At 46.5% G+C, this 14027-nt stretch overlaps 1 protein-coding gene across 1 annotated transcript in view; it reads right to left on the reverse strand.

Annotated features, from left to right (window-relative positions):
- Window positions 1-491: 491 nt before the first annotated feature.
- The window catches only part of LOC132394840 (uncharacterized), a 69541-nt gene continuing 56005 nt past the window's right edge, over window positions 492-14027 (reverse strand). The window contains exons 11-14 of the mRNA XM_059971245.1: window positions 13199-13432; window positions 12171-12193; window positions 11956-12074; window positions 492-1644 (exon numbers count right to left, since the gene is read on the reverse strand). Of these exons, the coding sequence (XP_059827228.1) occupies window positions 707-1644; window positions 11956-12074; window positions 12171-12193; window positions 13199-13432 (1314 nt within the window). The 3' untranslated portion in view covers window positions 492-706. The remainder of the gene's footprint in view (window positions 1645-11955; window positions 12075-12170; window positions 12194-13198; window positions 13433-14027) is intronic.

A 14027-nucleotide genomic window follows, 5' to 3' on the forward strand; every position in this document is an offset into this window, starting at 1 on the left:
CCTCTCCATCTGCCCATCACCCACACACTCCTCCCCCACCCTCTCCATCTGCCCATCACCCACACACTCCTCCCCCATCCTCTCCATCTGCCCATCACCCACACACTCCTCCCCACCCTCTCCATCTGCCCATCACCCACACACTCCTCCCCACCCTCTCCATCTACCCATCACCCACACACTCCTCCCCACCTCCCTCCCTTTACTCTGGGGTCACTTTCCTCTCCTGTCAGATTCCAAAATCTTCTGCCCTTTGTTACTGACACCTCTCACCTCCCAATTTCTGACACATTTCCACCCGTCCCTCATCTATCACCCCTCCCTCAGCTATTACCCCTCACCTGGATCCACCCCTCAGCTGCCCATTTCCCTCCATAAATGTTACCGGACACGCTGGGAGACCCAGGCTCTGGGAGTCCCGTGTTACCAAGTTTCACCCTGCCCTCCCTCTCCCAGTCAGTATCACCCCCACTTGCCCCAGTTACCCTGTCAGTCCCGGTGGACTTTAGCACCCGGAGGAGCCGGGGAGCTCAGGACCCGCCGTCCGCGGCTGCTGCTGAATCCGCAGTGTTTCTGTTCCGTTGACGGACGCGGTGAACGAGTTAAAATTAATGGATCGATAATTCTCACATCGTGTTTATTTCACTCTCCGCACATTTATATTTACACTGACTGACTCCTGACACCAGTCCCGGACCCGACCCGTTTACAGACCCGGAGCGGAACCGGAGCAGATTCTCAGCCACTCGTTTTCATTTACAGTCCAGAAGAAAGGATAAAGTTTCTCCGTGAATTTATTCCCAGTGAAGGTGTGGAGATGGGACTTGGTCTCCGCGTTGTAAAATGAAACTGTCCCGGACTCGTAACTGAGATAAACTCCCACCCTCCCGGGGATGGGACCGGCAGGGAGACGGGACACAGGGGAGGTGTAAACCCACATCTTGTCATCAACCCGCGCGATGGTCCAGCATCCGGTCTCCGGACTCCGTGTGAACTCTCCCTTCCTCTCCACAGACTCTGCGGCGACTCCCAGATACCACCACCGATTCCCCATCACCTCCACCTCCCAGTAATGTCTCCCCGATGTGAATCTCTCCGATCCCAGCACACAAGCCCAGTCTGTGAACCTCTTCCCGGTGTGAGGGAGATCCCTCCAGGTCTCGGTCCGTCTCACACTCTTCCGATCCTCAGACACCTCGAGCCGCGGATGCGCCGTTTCCACATCCAGGGTGACAGAGACTGGGGGGAGAAGCAGAGAATTAGAGAGTCCCCGGAGATCGGGGGGAGACTCGGGCAGCGCGGCCCCGGGGATCGGGGGGAGACTCGGGCAGCGCGGCCCCGGGATCGGGGGGGGAGACTCGGGCAGCGCGGCCCCGGGGACCGGGGGGAGACTCGGGCAGCGCGGCCCCGGGGATCGGGGGAGACTCGGGCAGCGCGGCCCCGGGATCGGGGGGGAGACTCGGGCAGCGCGGCCCCGGGGATCGGGGGGAGACTCGGGCAGCGCGGCCCCGGGATCGGGGGGGGAGACAGGACCCTTTCCGGGGTTTTTTCCAAACGCAGCGGATGGACAACCGGCATCTTCCCGAGGTTTTTCCTCGACCTGGAGGATCAACAAACACAAAATTCTGGAGGATCTCAGCGGTCAAGCAGCGTGTGATAAGGGAGATGTCCAGTCGGTGTGTCAAGCCAAGACATTACCTCACGAACGGAAAGAAAGATGGGGGATCGCAGTGGAAACGGGTGTGAGGAATGGGTGGAGCAACAACTGGATCCAGATGAGGATGGGGTGAGTAAACACTGGAGGCATTTAAAGAGGCAGAATTCATCCGTGCCGACCAACTCGCTTGAATGAACTAGTTTCATTTACCTGTATTTGCCCATTATTCCTTTAACCCTTTCCCACCCACGTACCTGTCCAGATGTCTTTTAAATCATTGTAACTGTATCCACCTCTACATTTTCCTTTAGCAACCTCCTGAGCTCCAGGAAAAAGACCAAGAATATTCAGCCTCTCCTTATAACCCAAACTCTCCAGTCCCAGTAAAATCCTTGTAAATCTGTTTTATACCCTCTCAGTTTAATGACATCCTTCCTGTAGAAAGATAACCAGAACTGTACAGGGTGATCAAAATCATAAAGACAAGAAAGTCTGCAGATGCTGGAAATCCAAAGCAACACACAGAAAACCCTGGCCCAAATCATCAACTGTTTATTCATTTCCATAGATGCTGCCTGACCTGCTGAGCTCCTCCAGCAGTTTGTGTGTGTTACTGTTCTCCAAATGTGGCCTTCCCAATGTCTTGTACACTCATAACGTGACATCCAGATCCTGTACTCAGTATTCCGACTGATGAAGACAATCACCTCCTGGTCTCTCTGTTCCACAACACTCTCCAGGGCCCCTGATTGCTGTGTAAATCCTGTCCTGGTTTACCTTCCAAAATGCAACACCCTCATCTCTCTGAATTAAAATCAGTTTCCATCCAATGGCCCAGAGACCAAATTAATCAGGATCTCGTTGTAATCTTGGATAAACGATGAGCAAGAGGGTTATGTAGTGGATAACACAATACTGTTGCACCTTGGGGCATTCCAGAGTTCAGAGTTCAATTCCAACACCATCTGTAAAGAATTTGTACTTTCTCCCCGGGACCTTGTGCATTTCCTCCAGGTGCTCCCGTTTCATCCCTCACATTGGGGAGGAGTGGACAGCGAGGAAGACCATCATTACTTGCAGTGGGATCTGGGGCAGCTGGGAAAATGGACTGAAAAGTGTCAGCTGGAATTTACTGCAGACAAGTGTGAGCTGTTGCTCTTCGGTAGGACCCCAGTGTCGGTCTTTCACAGTGAATGGTCGGGCACTGAGGACTCTGTTCCACAGCAGATCTGGGAACACAGGTCCAGAATACACCGAAAGTGGGATATTGTGTACAGTTTTGGTCACCTACCTACAGGAAGGATGTAAACAAGTTTGAAAGAGTACGAAGATTTCCAGGAATGTAGCTGGGACTGGAGGACCTGAGTCATAAGGAAAGATTGAATAGTTTAGGACTTTATTCCTGTAACTTAGAAGACTGAGGGGAGATTTGATAGAGGTATACAAAATTATGAGGGGTATAGATAGGGTAAATGCAAGCAGACTTTTTCCACAGAGGGTGTGTGGGATTACAACCAGAGGTCATGGGTTAAAAGTGAAAGATGAAAAGTTTAAGGGGAACATGAGGGGAAACTGCTTCATTCAGAGGGTTGTGAGAGTGTGGAACCAGCTGCCAGTCCAAGTGGTACATGCCAGCTCGATTTAAACATTTAAGGGAAGTTTGGATGGTACATGGACGGTCGGAGTTGGAGGACCATGGTCCCGGTGCAGGTTGATGGGAGCAGGTAGTTTAAATGCTTTGGTACAGACCAGGTGGGCTGAAGGGCCTGTGCTGTTAGTTTCTATCACTCTGTGACGCTCGTACAAAAACATAATGGTTTGTATGTTAAATGGTCATTGTACATTGCCCCGTGATTAGGCTGGTTTTAAATAGTTGGGGTGCTGGGTGGAGCGGGTCATTGGTCTGGGACGGCCTGTATCACACTGTCTCTAAGTAAATAAATAACCTCTTCACTGTCCATGAAACCACCAATTTTAGAGTCCTTCACAAACCTACTAAACACGTCACCTACATTCTCTCCAAATCATTCATATGGATGATGAAAAACAGTGGACCCAGCACCGATCCCTGCAGCACAACCACTGGTCACGGGACTCCACCCAGACAACTCTGCATCCTATTGCAGATCGTACTGTATCCCATGTGATCTAACTCTCTGCTACCTTGTCAAATCCCTCGCTAAACTCCATGGAGACAATGTCTACTGCACTTTCATCAGCTGTAATTTATTTATTGAGATACAGCACGGAATAGGCCCTTCCGGCCCTTTGACCCCCACCACCCAGAAACCCGATTTAATCCGAGCCTGACCATGGGACAAGTTACAATGACCCCCACCACCCAGAAACCCGATTTAATCCGAGCCTGACCATGGGACAAGTTACAATGACCCCCACCACCCAGAAACCCGATTTAATCCGAGCCTGACCATGGGACAAGTTACAATGACACCCACCACCCAGCAACCCCTTTTGTTACTTTTGTGGGAAGCCTGGTCATGCGGCATCCAATTGTTTTGCAATGAAAAGGGAAAAAGGGACAGAGAGAGAGAAAACCCCAAATGCCTGCATTCAGACGGTTAAAACACCGCTGAAGAAGGAGGGGTCTGACCTAGTTCAAGAGAGACTTGAGAGATTTATTTCAAATGGGTTTGTGTCTGTGAAGGAGGGATCAACTCCGGTTCCAGTGAGAATCTAGAGAGATACTGGAGCTTTTCAGTCACTGATATTAAAGAGTGTTTTGGAGTTCGGTGCTGAGATGGAGATTTGAGAGTCGGGGGTGTTGAGAGTAAGTGTTCAGCATGGACTGGAAGGGCCGAGATGGCCTGTTTCTGTGCTGTAATTGTTATATGATTATATGGTGGTGAATATTATCAAAGGTATTGGAAAGGAGACTGAGACCGTGCCTTTGCATAAGATAATTCTGAAATGCGACTTGGTATCTGGACCAGTCACAATAGGGGTGCGGTCTGAACTACCGATAGACAATGTTGATCTCGTACTCGGAAATGACGTTGCAGGTGGGGATGTTTACCCAGCAGTTCAGCTAGCCAGTGAGCCTGCTGCTGCTGAGGGCCCGCCCATAGATGCTGATGTGTATCCCGCCTGCGTAGTCACTAGAAGCATGTCGGAAAAGGCTGCTGATGCTAATATTGATTTATCTAGACCGGGGGTCGGCAACCTGCGGCTCCCGAGCCATTTGTGGCTCTTTCACCTCTGTGCTGCGGCTCCCTGTGGCTTTGGGAAATAATTGGTCAGTATTTAATTAAAATGTATTTTATGTTAGTTTGTTAGCTTTTGAAATGTAATTCTAAATTTGAAGATTATGGTGATCTTGTACAATCTAAGTGTGGCGACACATTTCCTGGCACATCCGAAACGGCTCACAATTAGCCAGCATTCCGGCTAAGGGAGATAGCCTACGGGGGTTTGTGAGTACGCGTCTTTTGCAGCATCTGCGTCCATGGGGGCTGGGTTGAGGGAGGCTTAAAAGCAAGGCTGTTTAGTTCGGATAAAGTTATTCGACTGCAGTTTACTGACTGCGTGAGCACACCGCTACAACGTGTTTTTATCGCTATTAATATACGTCACCACTGCCAATACCTGACACCCGCCAGTGCGCAATTTCTTTAATTTTTCGATCCAAGGTAAGCCAACTATGGAGAATTCTAAAAAAAGAAAAGTGACTGAAGAAAACAGAACGTTTAATGATACGTGGACAGATTCATTTGCTTTCACTGTTGACGAGACTGGTTTACCGGTATGCTTAATGTGCAATGAGAAACTAGCAAACAACAAAAAGTCAAATGTCGCAAGGCATTTCCAGAATAAACACGCAGCCTTTGCTCAAAAATATCCGGATGGAGATGAGAGAAAAAAAGCCGTTTCGGAACTGATGCGGAAGGTTGATCTGAGCAAAAATCATTTCCAGAAATGGATGAAGTCTGGAAAATCAACGACATACGCCAGTTATATTGACGCTCAGGAAATAGTCAGGCACGGGAAGCAGTTTACAGATGGTGAATATATAAAAGAATCTTTCATTAAGATTTCAGAACATCTATTCACGGACTTTAAAAACAAGAGTGAAATTGTGCAGAAAATCAGGGATATGCCCCTCTCTGCAAAGACTGTCAAAGACAGAACCATAAAAATGGCAGAAGACATCACAAGACAGCAAATTAAAGACATCAATTCAGCTGTGGCCTACTCGATTGCCTGTGACGAGTCTAAAGACAAAGGTGATATTGAACAAATAGCGTTGTTCTGCCGGTATGTAAACTCTGCCGGGCCACAGGAAGAACTGATTGAGTTGATACCTCTAAAAGACCAAACACGGGGGGAGGACATCTGTGAGGCTGTCTTGAATTGTTTAAGAGCCAAAGGAATAAAGACCACCCATCTGGTGTCAGTAGCTACTGATGGGGCACCTGCTGCACAACAAAGTCCACTGGCTGTCCAAAGGGGAGGTGCTGAAACGCTTTGTCGCGTGTCTGGAAGAAGTGAAAACTTTCCTGGGCAGCAAAGGGCTCAACTTTCCTGAGCTGGAACAGCCAGAGTGGCTGGAAAAGCTACACTTCATGGTAGACATGACAGCGCACCTGAACACGCTGAACACAGCTCTTCAACGGGGTAAGGACGTACAGCCCTGCACATGTTGGAGGATGTTTTGGCATTCGAGCGCAAGTTGACGTTGCTTGCCAGAGATTTACAGAAAGGCACATTGTCTCACTTCCCCAATTTGAGAGAGTTCAAACAAGGTCACGACATGATAAATTCGGAGTATTTACATTCTGCAATCATCGCAATGCAAACATCGTTTGGGAAACGCTTCTGTGAGTTCAGAGAGGAAAAAAACACATTATCCTTCCCGGTCACTCCCCTAAGCATCGATCCATCCCTACTAAATACGACTGCATTGTCAGGTGTGAGCCAACCTGAACAAGTATGATAAATATTTTAATTGCCTATTATTTTACGTATATTCATATGTTTTCATTGTTCAGTGAAATAGTCCTTTTATTTTTCAGGTTGACAGCTGGCTGACGTTATTTTTGGTTTGCTGCTGGCGGCAAATTTAAGTTTGGCGTTTTTCATAAATACAAGAAGGACTCAAATAGACGTTGAGTATTTTACTTAAAAGTAACCTTCAACCCAACGTCTTTTTTTCGGAGTTCAAAATGTTTTTGTTGCATGCAGAAATGTAATTTCATTTTCTCTGCAGGAATTCATCAATTTCATAAATGCAACACATTATAGTTTGTTTATACATAGCATAAAGGCAAAACAAAACGTTGTATGCAGTGTTATTTCATTTTAAATGTCAAGCGGGTTTTGCGGCTCCCAGTGTTTTCTTTTCTGTGGGAAACGGGTCCAAGTGGCTCTTTCAGTGGTAAAGGTTGCTGACCCCTGATTCTAGACTTTCCTACTGTCCCTAAACCAACAGGACTTAGAGGGTAGTAAGGCTGAGGAGAGTAAGGAGGATGAGAAAGACGTCTTTATTGAGGAGGGAATTTATAGAAGAACTAAATAAAGATCCTGAAATTGTGGCTTTAAAAGAGAGAGCTCTCTCTGAGGATGAAATTCAGTCAGTGGGATATTACCTTAAAGATGGGGTGTTGGTGAGGAAGTGGAGATCAGCCACCGTGCCTGCAAGTGAGGATTGGGCTATTGTGCATCAGGTAGTGGTTCCAAAAGTTTACAGGGCTTAAGTTTTAAACCTGGCCCATAAGATGCCTTTAGGTGGACATTTCAGAGTAAAGGAAACACTGCACAGGATGATGAGGGAATTTTATTGGTGTAACGTGAGGAAAGATATTGTTAATTACTGTAGAGGGTGTCATACGTGCCAGGCGGTGGGAAAACCTAATCAGGCCATCCCTAAGGCACCACTTCAGCTGATACCTGCGTTTGGTGAACCATTTTCCAGGGTCATAATGGATTGTGTAGGTCCATTGCCAAAAACTGCAGCTGGTCATCAGTACTTGTTAACAATTACGTGTGCTGCATCTAGGCTCCCTGAAGCCGTGCATCCAATTGTCTAACCATGTCAGCAACTTCCCTATAATACCACGGGCTCTTAACTTGGGAAACAGCCTCATGTGTGGCACCTTATCAAAGGCCTTCAGAAAGTCCAAATATACAACATCCATTACATCCCCTTTATCTATCCTACTTGTAATCTGCTCAAAGAATTCCACCAGGTTCGTCAGGCAGGATTTTCCCTGAAGGAAACCATGCTGACTTTATACCATCTTGTCCTGTGTCACCATGTGCTCCATCACCTCATCCTTAACAACTGACTCAAACATCTCAGCCACTGAGGTCAGGCTAACTGGTCTATAATTTCCTTTCCGCTGCCTTCCTCCTTTCTTAAAGAATTTTCCACTCCTTTGACACCATGCCAGACTCCAATAATTTTTGAAAGGTCATTTCTAATGCCACCATAATCTCTAATGATACATCTTTCAGAACCCTAGGGTGCAGTTCCTGTGGTCCAGGTGACTTATGTACCTTTAGGTCTCTCAGCTTTTTGAGCACCTTCTCTCTTGTAATAGTAACTGCACCCACTTCTCTTCCTTCACACACAACATCAGGCATACTGTTAGTGTCTTCCACAGTGAAGACTGATGCAAAATAGTCATTTAGTTCATCCGCCATCTCCTTGTCCCCTGTTATTATTTTCCCTGCCTCATTTTCTGGTGGTCCGATATCCACTCTCTTTTCTCTTTTATTTTTAACATACGTGAAAAAACTTTTACCATCCACTTTGATGTTATTTGCTAGCTTGCTTTCACATTTCATCTTTTCCTTTCCAATGATTTTTCTAGTTGCTCTCTGTAGGTTTTTAAAAACTTCCCGATCCACTATCATCCCACTAATTTTTGCTTTGTTATATGTCCTTTCTTTTGCTTTTACAATAGTTTTGACATCCCTTGTCAGTCATGGTTGTACCATTTTACAATTTGAGTATTTCTTCACTGTTGGAAGAAATGAAAACATACTCACGTCCTGCAGCTTCCTCATTTCCCCAGAAACACACACCATTGCTGCTCTGCTGACATCCCTGCCAGCAGCTCTTTCCAATCTACTTTGGCCAACTCCTGTCTCATACCACTGTAATTTCCCTTACTCCACTGAAATACTGCTACATCAGCCTTTACTCTAGTGGTCACCAACCTTTTTAAGCCCAAGCTCCCCTACCTCGGTCATAGTCAAAGGTGACATTGACCCCCAGATTGATTAGTTACATACATGCACACTGGGGCAGAAAAGACCGGAAGTAAAACCCCGGAACCCAGAAGTAGAAATAATGTATAAACACCAGGGGTACACACCCTTTTTTGCACCGTGGACCGGTTTAATATTGACAATATTCTTGCCAACCGGCCGATGGGGTGGGGGGGTGGGGGTTGGGGATTAAGCACGACCGGAATACAGCGATACTCAAAGCAGGTTCCTTATGTCCAGTCCATTCCACAATTTAGTTTTTGCGGCTCTCGGCACTTAGATTTTGTCCCACTTGCTCACGTTTTCTCCACTCAAAAAACTCAGTGGGTTTGTCTTTAAGTGCGGGGTGCTTGGAATCAAGGTACCGAAGCAGTTTTGAGGATTTCATCGCCTCATTAGACAGCCTCCAGGCCCAAACTGCGGCCTCCACCTGCCCGCCCGCCACCAGACACCCTGACCGGGTGCAGTTGGTCATGGGTGGGGTGAGAGGACAAGGTCAGGGCCGGAGGTCCCCGTGCCGGTTCCAGTCCGGAGAAAGCGACAGAGCGGGGAGTGTGACAGGGTGCCTGCCCCCCCTTGTAGGATCTATCGGCCGACAAAAGTTTGTATCAGCAGATCGCAGTGAGGTAGCTGCTCTGCTACTTACGGAACCCTGAGCCCGAATTTGATCGTCTGTGAATGTTTTAGCACTGGGTTCCCCACGAACATTCGGTGTGGTGAACAGGTTTAGAGGTGGCGCCCACCTCTCCGCACTCCAGGCCAGTACCAACGGCACTTCTCACCGGCCGCGTGAGGAGAACCAGTGATTCCTGGCGCGAGGGTATCACTGCGTTTAGGCATCTGATGACCTCGCGTGGGTTCAAGTTCAACAGTGGGCGTGACAGGGAGTGAGGAAAGGTGCAGCTGACTCATATCGTATCCTCGCGGCCCGGTGGCTGGGGACCACTGAATTACACTGTGCAAACACAAAGTACACTACAGATGCTGTGGTCAAATCAACACGTACAAACAAGCTGGATGAACTCAGCAGTCAGCAGTTTGACTGCTCATTTCAACGGATGCTGCCCGACCTGCTGAGTTCATCCAGTGTGTTTGTACGTGTTGAATTACACTGTGTAATGCGGGGGAGCTACACACACGCGCACTGGGCAGAAAGAACGGAACAAAACCCCGCAACCCGGAAACAATCTCTCAACAGTATTAGTGTATTTATTTTTGAATTTTTTCGGGATCTACTGGGAAAGTCCCAAAGATCGACCGCTACTTTACTTTCTCCCTATCAAATTTCAAGTTAAACTCAATCATACTCTGATCACTGGTTCCTCAGGGTTTTTTACCTTCAGCTCCCTAATCGCCTCTGGTTCATTACATAACAGCCAATCCCGTACAGCTGATCCCCTCGTGGGCTCAATGACAAACTGCTTTAAATGCCATCTCTTAGGGATTCAACAGACTCACTCTTGAGATCCATTATCAGCCTGATTTTCCCAATGGACCTGCATGTTGAAATCTCCCATGACTACCAGAACATTGCCCTTTTGACACAGCTTTTCTATCTCCTGTTGTAATCTGTGGTCCACCACGCACCTCTGTTGGAGGCCTGTATATAACTGCCATCAAGGTCTTTTTAACCTTGCTGTTTCTGAACTCAACCCACAAGTATTCAATATCTTCCGATCCAATGTCACATCGTTCTACTGATTTGATGCCATTCTTTACCAGTGGAGCCACTCCACCCCCTCTGCCTACCTTCCTATCACTCTGATATAATATATAACCTTGGACATTCAGATCCCAACTACAACCATCCTTCAGCCACAATTCAGTGATGGCCACAACATCATACCTGGCAATCGGTAATTGTGCAACAAGATCATCCACTTTATTTCTTATACTACATGCATTTAGATACACAGCTTGAGTATCGTATTTGTTGTCCTTTCTGATTCTGCATCCCTAATGATTTGATACTCAGCCTGTTGGCTGCAACTGAGTTCCATCACCTGTCTGTCCTTCCTGACAGTCTGACTGCAGGCTATCATTACCATTTTTACCATCCGTCCTATCCCGAGTCCCTTCACTCCAGTTCCCACCCCCCTACAAAATTAGTTTAAACCCTCCCCAACAGCTCTAACAAACCTGCCCACAAGAATATTGGTCCCCCTCGGGTTCAGGTACAACCCATCACTTCTGATCAGGTCATACCTCCCCCAGAAGAGATCCCAATGATCCAAGAACCTGAAGCCTGCCCCCTGCACCAGCTTCTCAGCCACACATTTACCTGCCAGATCATCCTGTTTCTACCCTCACTGGCACGTGGCACAGGCAGCAATCCAGAAATTGGTACCCAGGAGGTCCTAATTTCTGGATTAGAGAGAGGCAAGAGTGGATATCGGACTGCTGGAAAACAATGCTGGAGAGGTAGTAATGGGGGGACAATGAAAGCGTGGATGAACTGAAGACGTATTTTGCATCAGTCTTCACTGTGGAAGACACTAGCAGTATAGTGGAAGTTCCAAGTGTCAGGCAACATGCCGGGCATGAAGTTAGCATGACTAGAGAACAGGTTCTTGGGAAATGGGAAGATCTTTAGGTAGCTGTCACCTGAACTAGATAGTGTACATGCCAGAGTTCAGAAAGAGGTGGCTGAAGAGATCGTGGAGGCATTTGTAACGATCCTTCAAGGATCACTAGATTCTTCAATGGTTCTGGAAGAATGGAAATTTGAAAATGTCACTCCACTGTTCAAGAAGAGAGAGCGAATAAAGGATACTCTAGGCCAGTTAGTCTGACCTCAGTGGCTGGGAAGATGGTGAAGTTGATTATTAAGGAGGAGTTATCAGGGAACTTGGAGGCACATGATAAAATAGGCCATGGTTTCCTCAAGGGAAAATCCTGCCTGACAAATCAGCTGGAATTCTTTGAAGAAATAACAAGCCAGATAAACAAGAGAACCAGTTGATGTTGTGTACTTGGATTTTCAGAAGGTCATTGACAAGCCATATTTGGCATCTAATTATGACTTAGTAGTGTCTCATAAACAAGCACAAATGATTCTTATGTTTTACCGTGTTTAATGCCGCCAATCACTTCTTCCGATGCTATGTCGAGCAAATAGGGGTGATCGAATTTTTCAACCAATAGGGCACCATCTGTCACTGACAATGTCTGGGGATCATCACTAATCCTGTAAATATTATACATCTGGTTATAAACTGAGCATCAGTGATATTTGAACTATTTTACAAATCCATACAGAGTTTCAGTAAAGACCATGTCCTACCTCCTCTTCCGACGAGCTTCCTCCTGAAATAAATCAAACACAGATCTCAATTGACTGAGACTGACCATCAGCATCCGAACAGCAGGAATCTGAGACAAGTTATTAAAAACTGCCGAAAATTCTCACTTAACTTTCCCACTAACATGAATGGAGAAAGAGGGACATTGAACCATGGGAGAAAGTACAAGGAATATTTATGAGAATTATACGATAACTGAGAGAAGGAACTCGCAGGAGAGACTGAACAGGTTTTAAGATTCTGAATGTATTTGATCGAAAATATTTCTGCTTGTGTGGAGACAATAAGTCAAAGATAAAAACATCAGTTGATCGTTAATAGATCCCACAAGGAATGTCATGAAGAGAATGTGGAACTCACTGCTACAGGAATGGCTGAAGTGGAACAGCAGAGATTGATTGTAATGGGGGACCATGGAGTTGGGGACACTGTGACTGGGTGTGGTGAGTAGGTGGGAGGAGGCTTGTGCACCAGGGAAACTGATAGGAGAGAATGGACAGAAAGTCCTGTCTCTGATGAAAATGAGATATAATCTGATGAAGAATATTTCTGAAAAACAAAAGACAGTGCAAAATTCTCCAAAACAATGAACCTGATACAAACCAGATATAGATGGTAAATCCGATGTGTAGGTCACATTCTGGAATTCAACCTCAGTTCCCACTGATCAACAGAGAGACCCTCACATCCACTGCACCAGACACACTCACAGTCTGTGACTGCAATGGGATGTTACTCTGAGTCTTAGGGGATATTATACATGGGAATCACAGCAGTGATCACTGGCTCAGTGCTACGATCAGAGTAAACATTCCCGAGAAGGATGCAGACTGTCCAGCGATGTACAGATGTTGTGAGAGGCCGGTTTGGAGACAACAACCCTGAATAGTCAAAACATCCATCTGGTTTCAATCAGTTTACAACTCTAGTATCAGTAAATCCCACACTGAGTTAAAATACATCATTTTGTGACTATGTACTTTTACAGGACCAAACTGAAATCTCTCACCATGAGGAATATGATATTGTCTTGTTGATCCTTCTGTTCCTGTAACTTTGAGATTTCCTTGTAGATGGCATTTAAATTCTTTTGAATCTTTTGAAGATTTTTCTCCATTGGATTTAGAATCCTCTCCTCTTCTTCCCTGATATCTCGGAGTGCACGCTGCTCTTTCTCGGTGATAATCCGGCGCAGTTCATCAAACTGGGATGTGATCTGGGACTGAACACTTTGTGACTGTTCCTGTCGAAGGAAAGGAGAGGCTGGTTTATTATTTGGCCCTGATGTATTTCCTTATGATATGGAAGGGTCTGTCCAGCCCACTATCATCCAAGAGGACCACAACCTTGCCGTTGGGTTTGGAGGCTTGTGTGCCTCAATGACCCAAAGAACTCTGTTGGCTGGAATGTGGGCTTTATGCTTTGACTCTTGGTGGGGTCACAACAGTCAAAACATCTGTCTGGTTTAAATCAGTTTTCAACTACAGTGTCTGTAAATCCCACATTGAGTTGATTGTCGGCTAAAAGAAGGTACCGGTTACTGAGAGAGCGTGCAAACTCCACGCAGACAGCACTGGAGGTCAGGATCGATCCCAGGTTACTGATTTGATCATTCTGACCCAATCTGAACTGGAATTTTCCTACCGAACAAAAAATCTTTTATCCAATTAAAAACTTCCACCAACCCCCCATCTTGTGCAGTTTGTGCATCATGTCATGGGCTTTTTCTATGTCAAAATACACTGCAACTACTGACTCTATTTGCCCGAGCCTTTCTTATTTCAGTCTCTAACCTTATCACTGAGTCTATGGAATTCCTTCCTTTCCTAAAACCACTC

This window comes from Hypanus sabinus, chromosome 5 (assembly GCF_030144855.1).
Source record: "Hypanus sabinus isolate sHypSab1 chromosome 5, sHypSab1.hap1, whole genome shotgun sequence".
In the NCBI taxonomy this organism is placed as follows: Eukaryota; Metazoa; Chordata; class Chondrichthyes; order Myliobatiformes; family Dasyatidae; genus Hypanus; species Hypanus sabinus.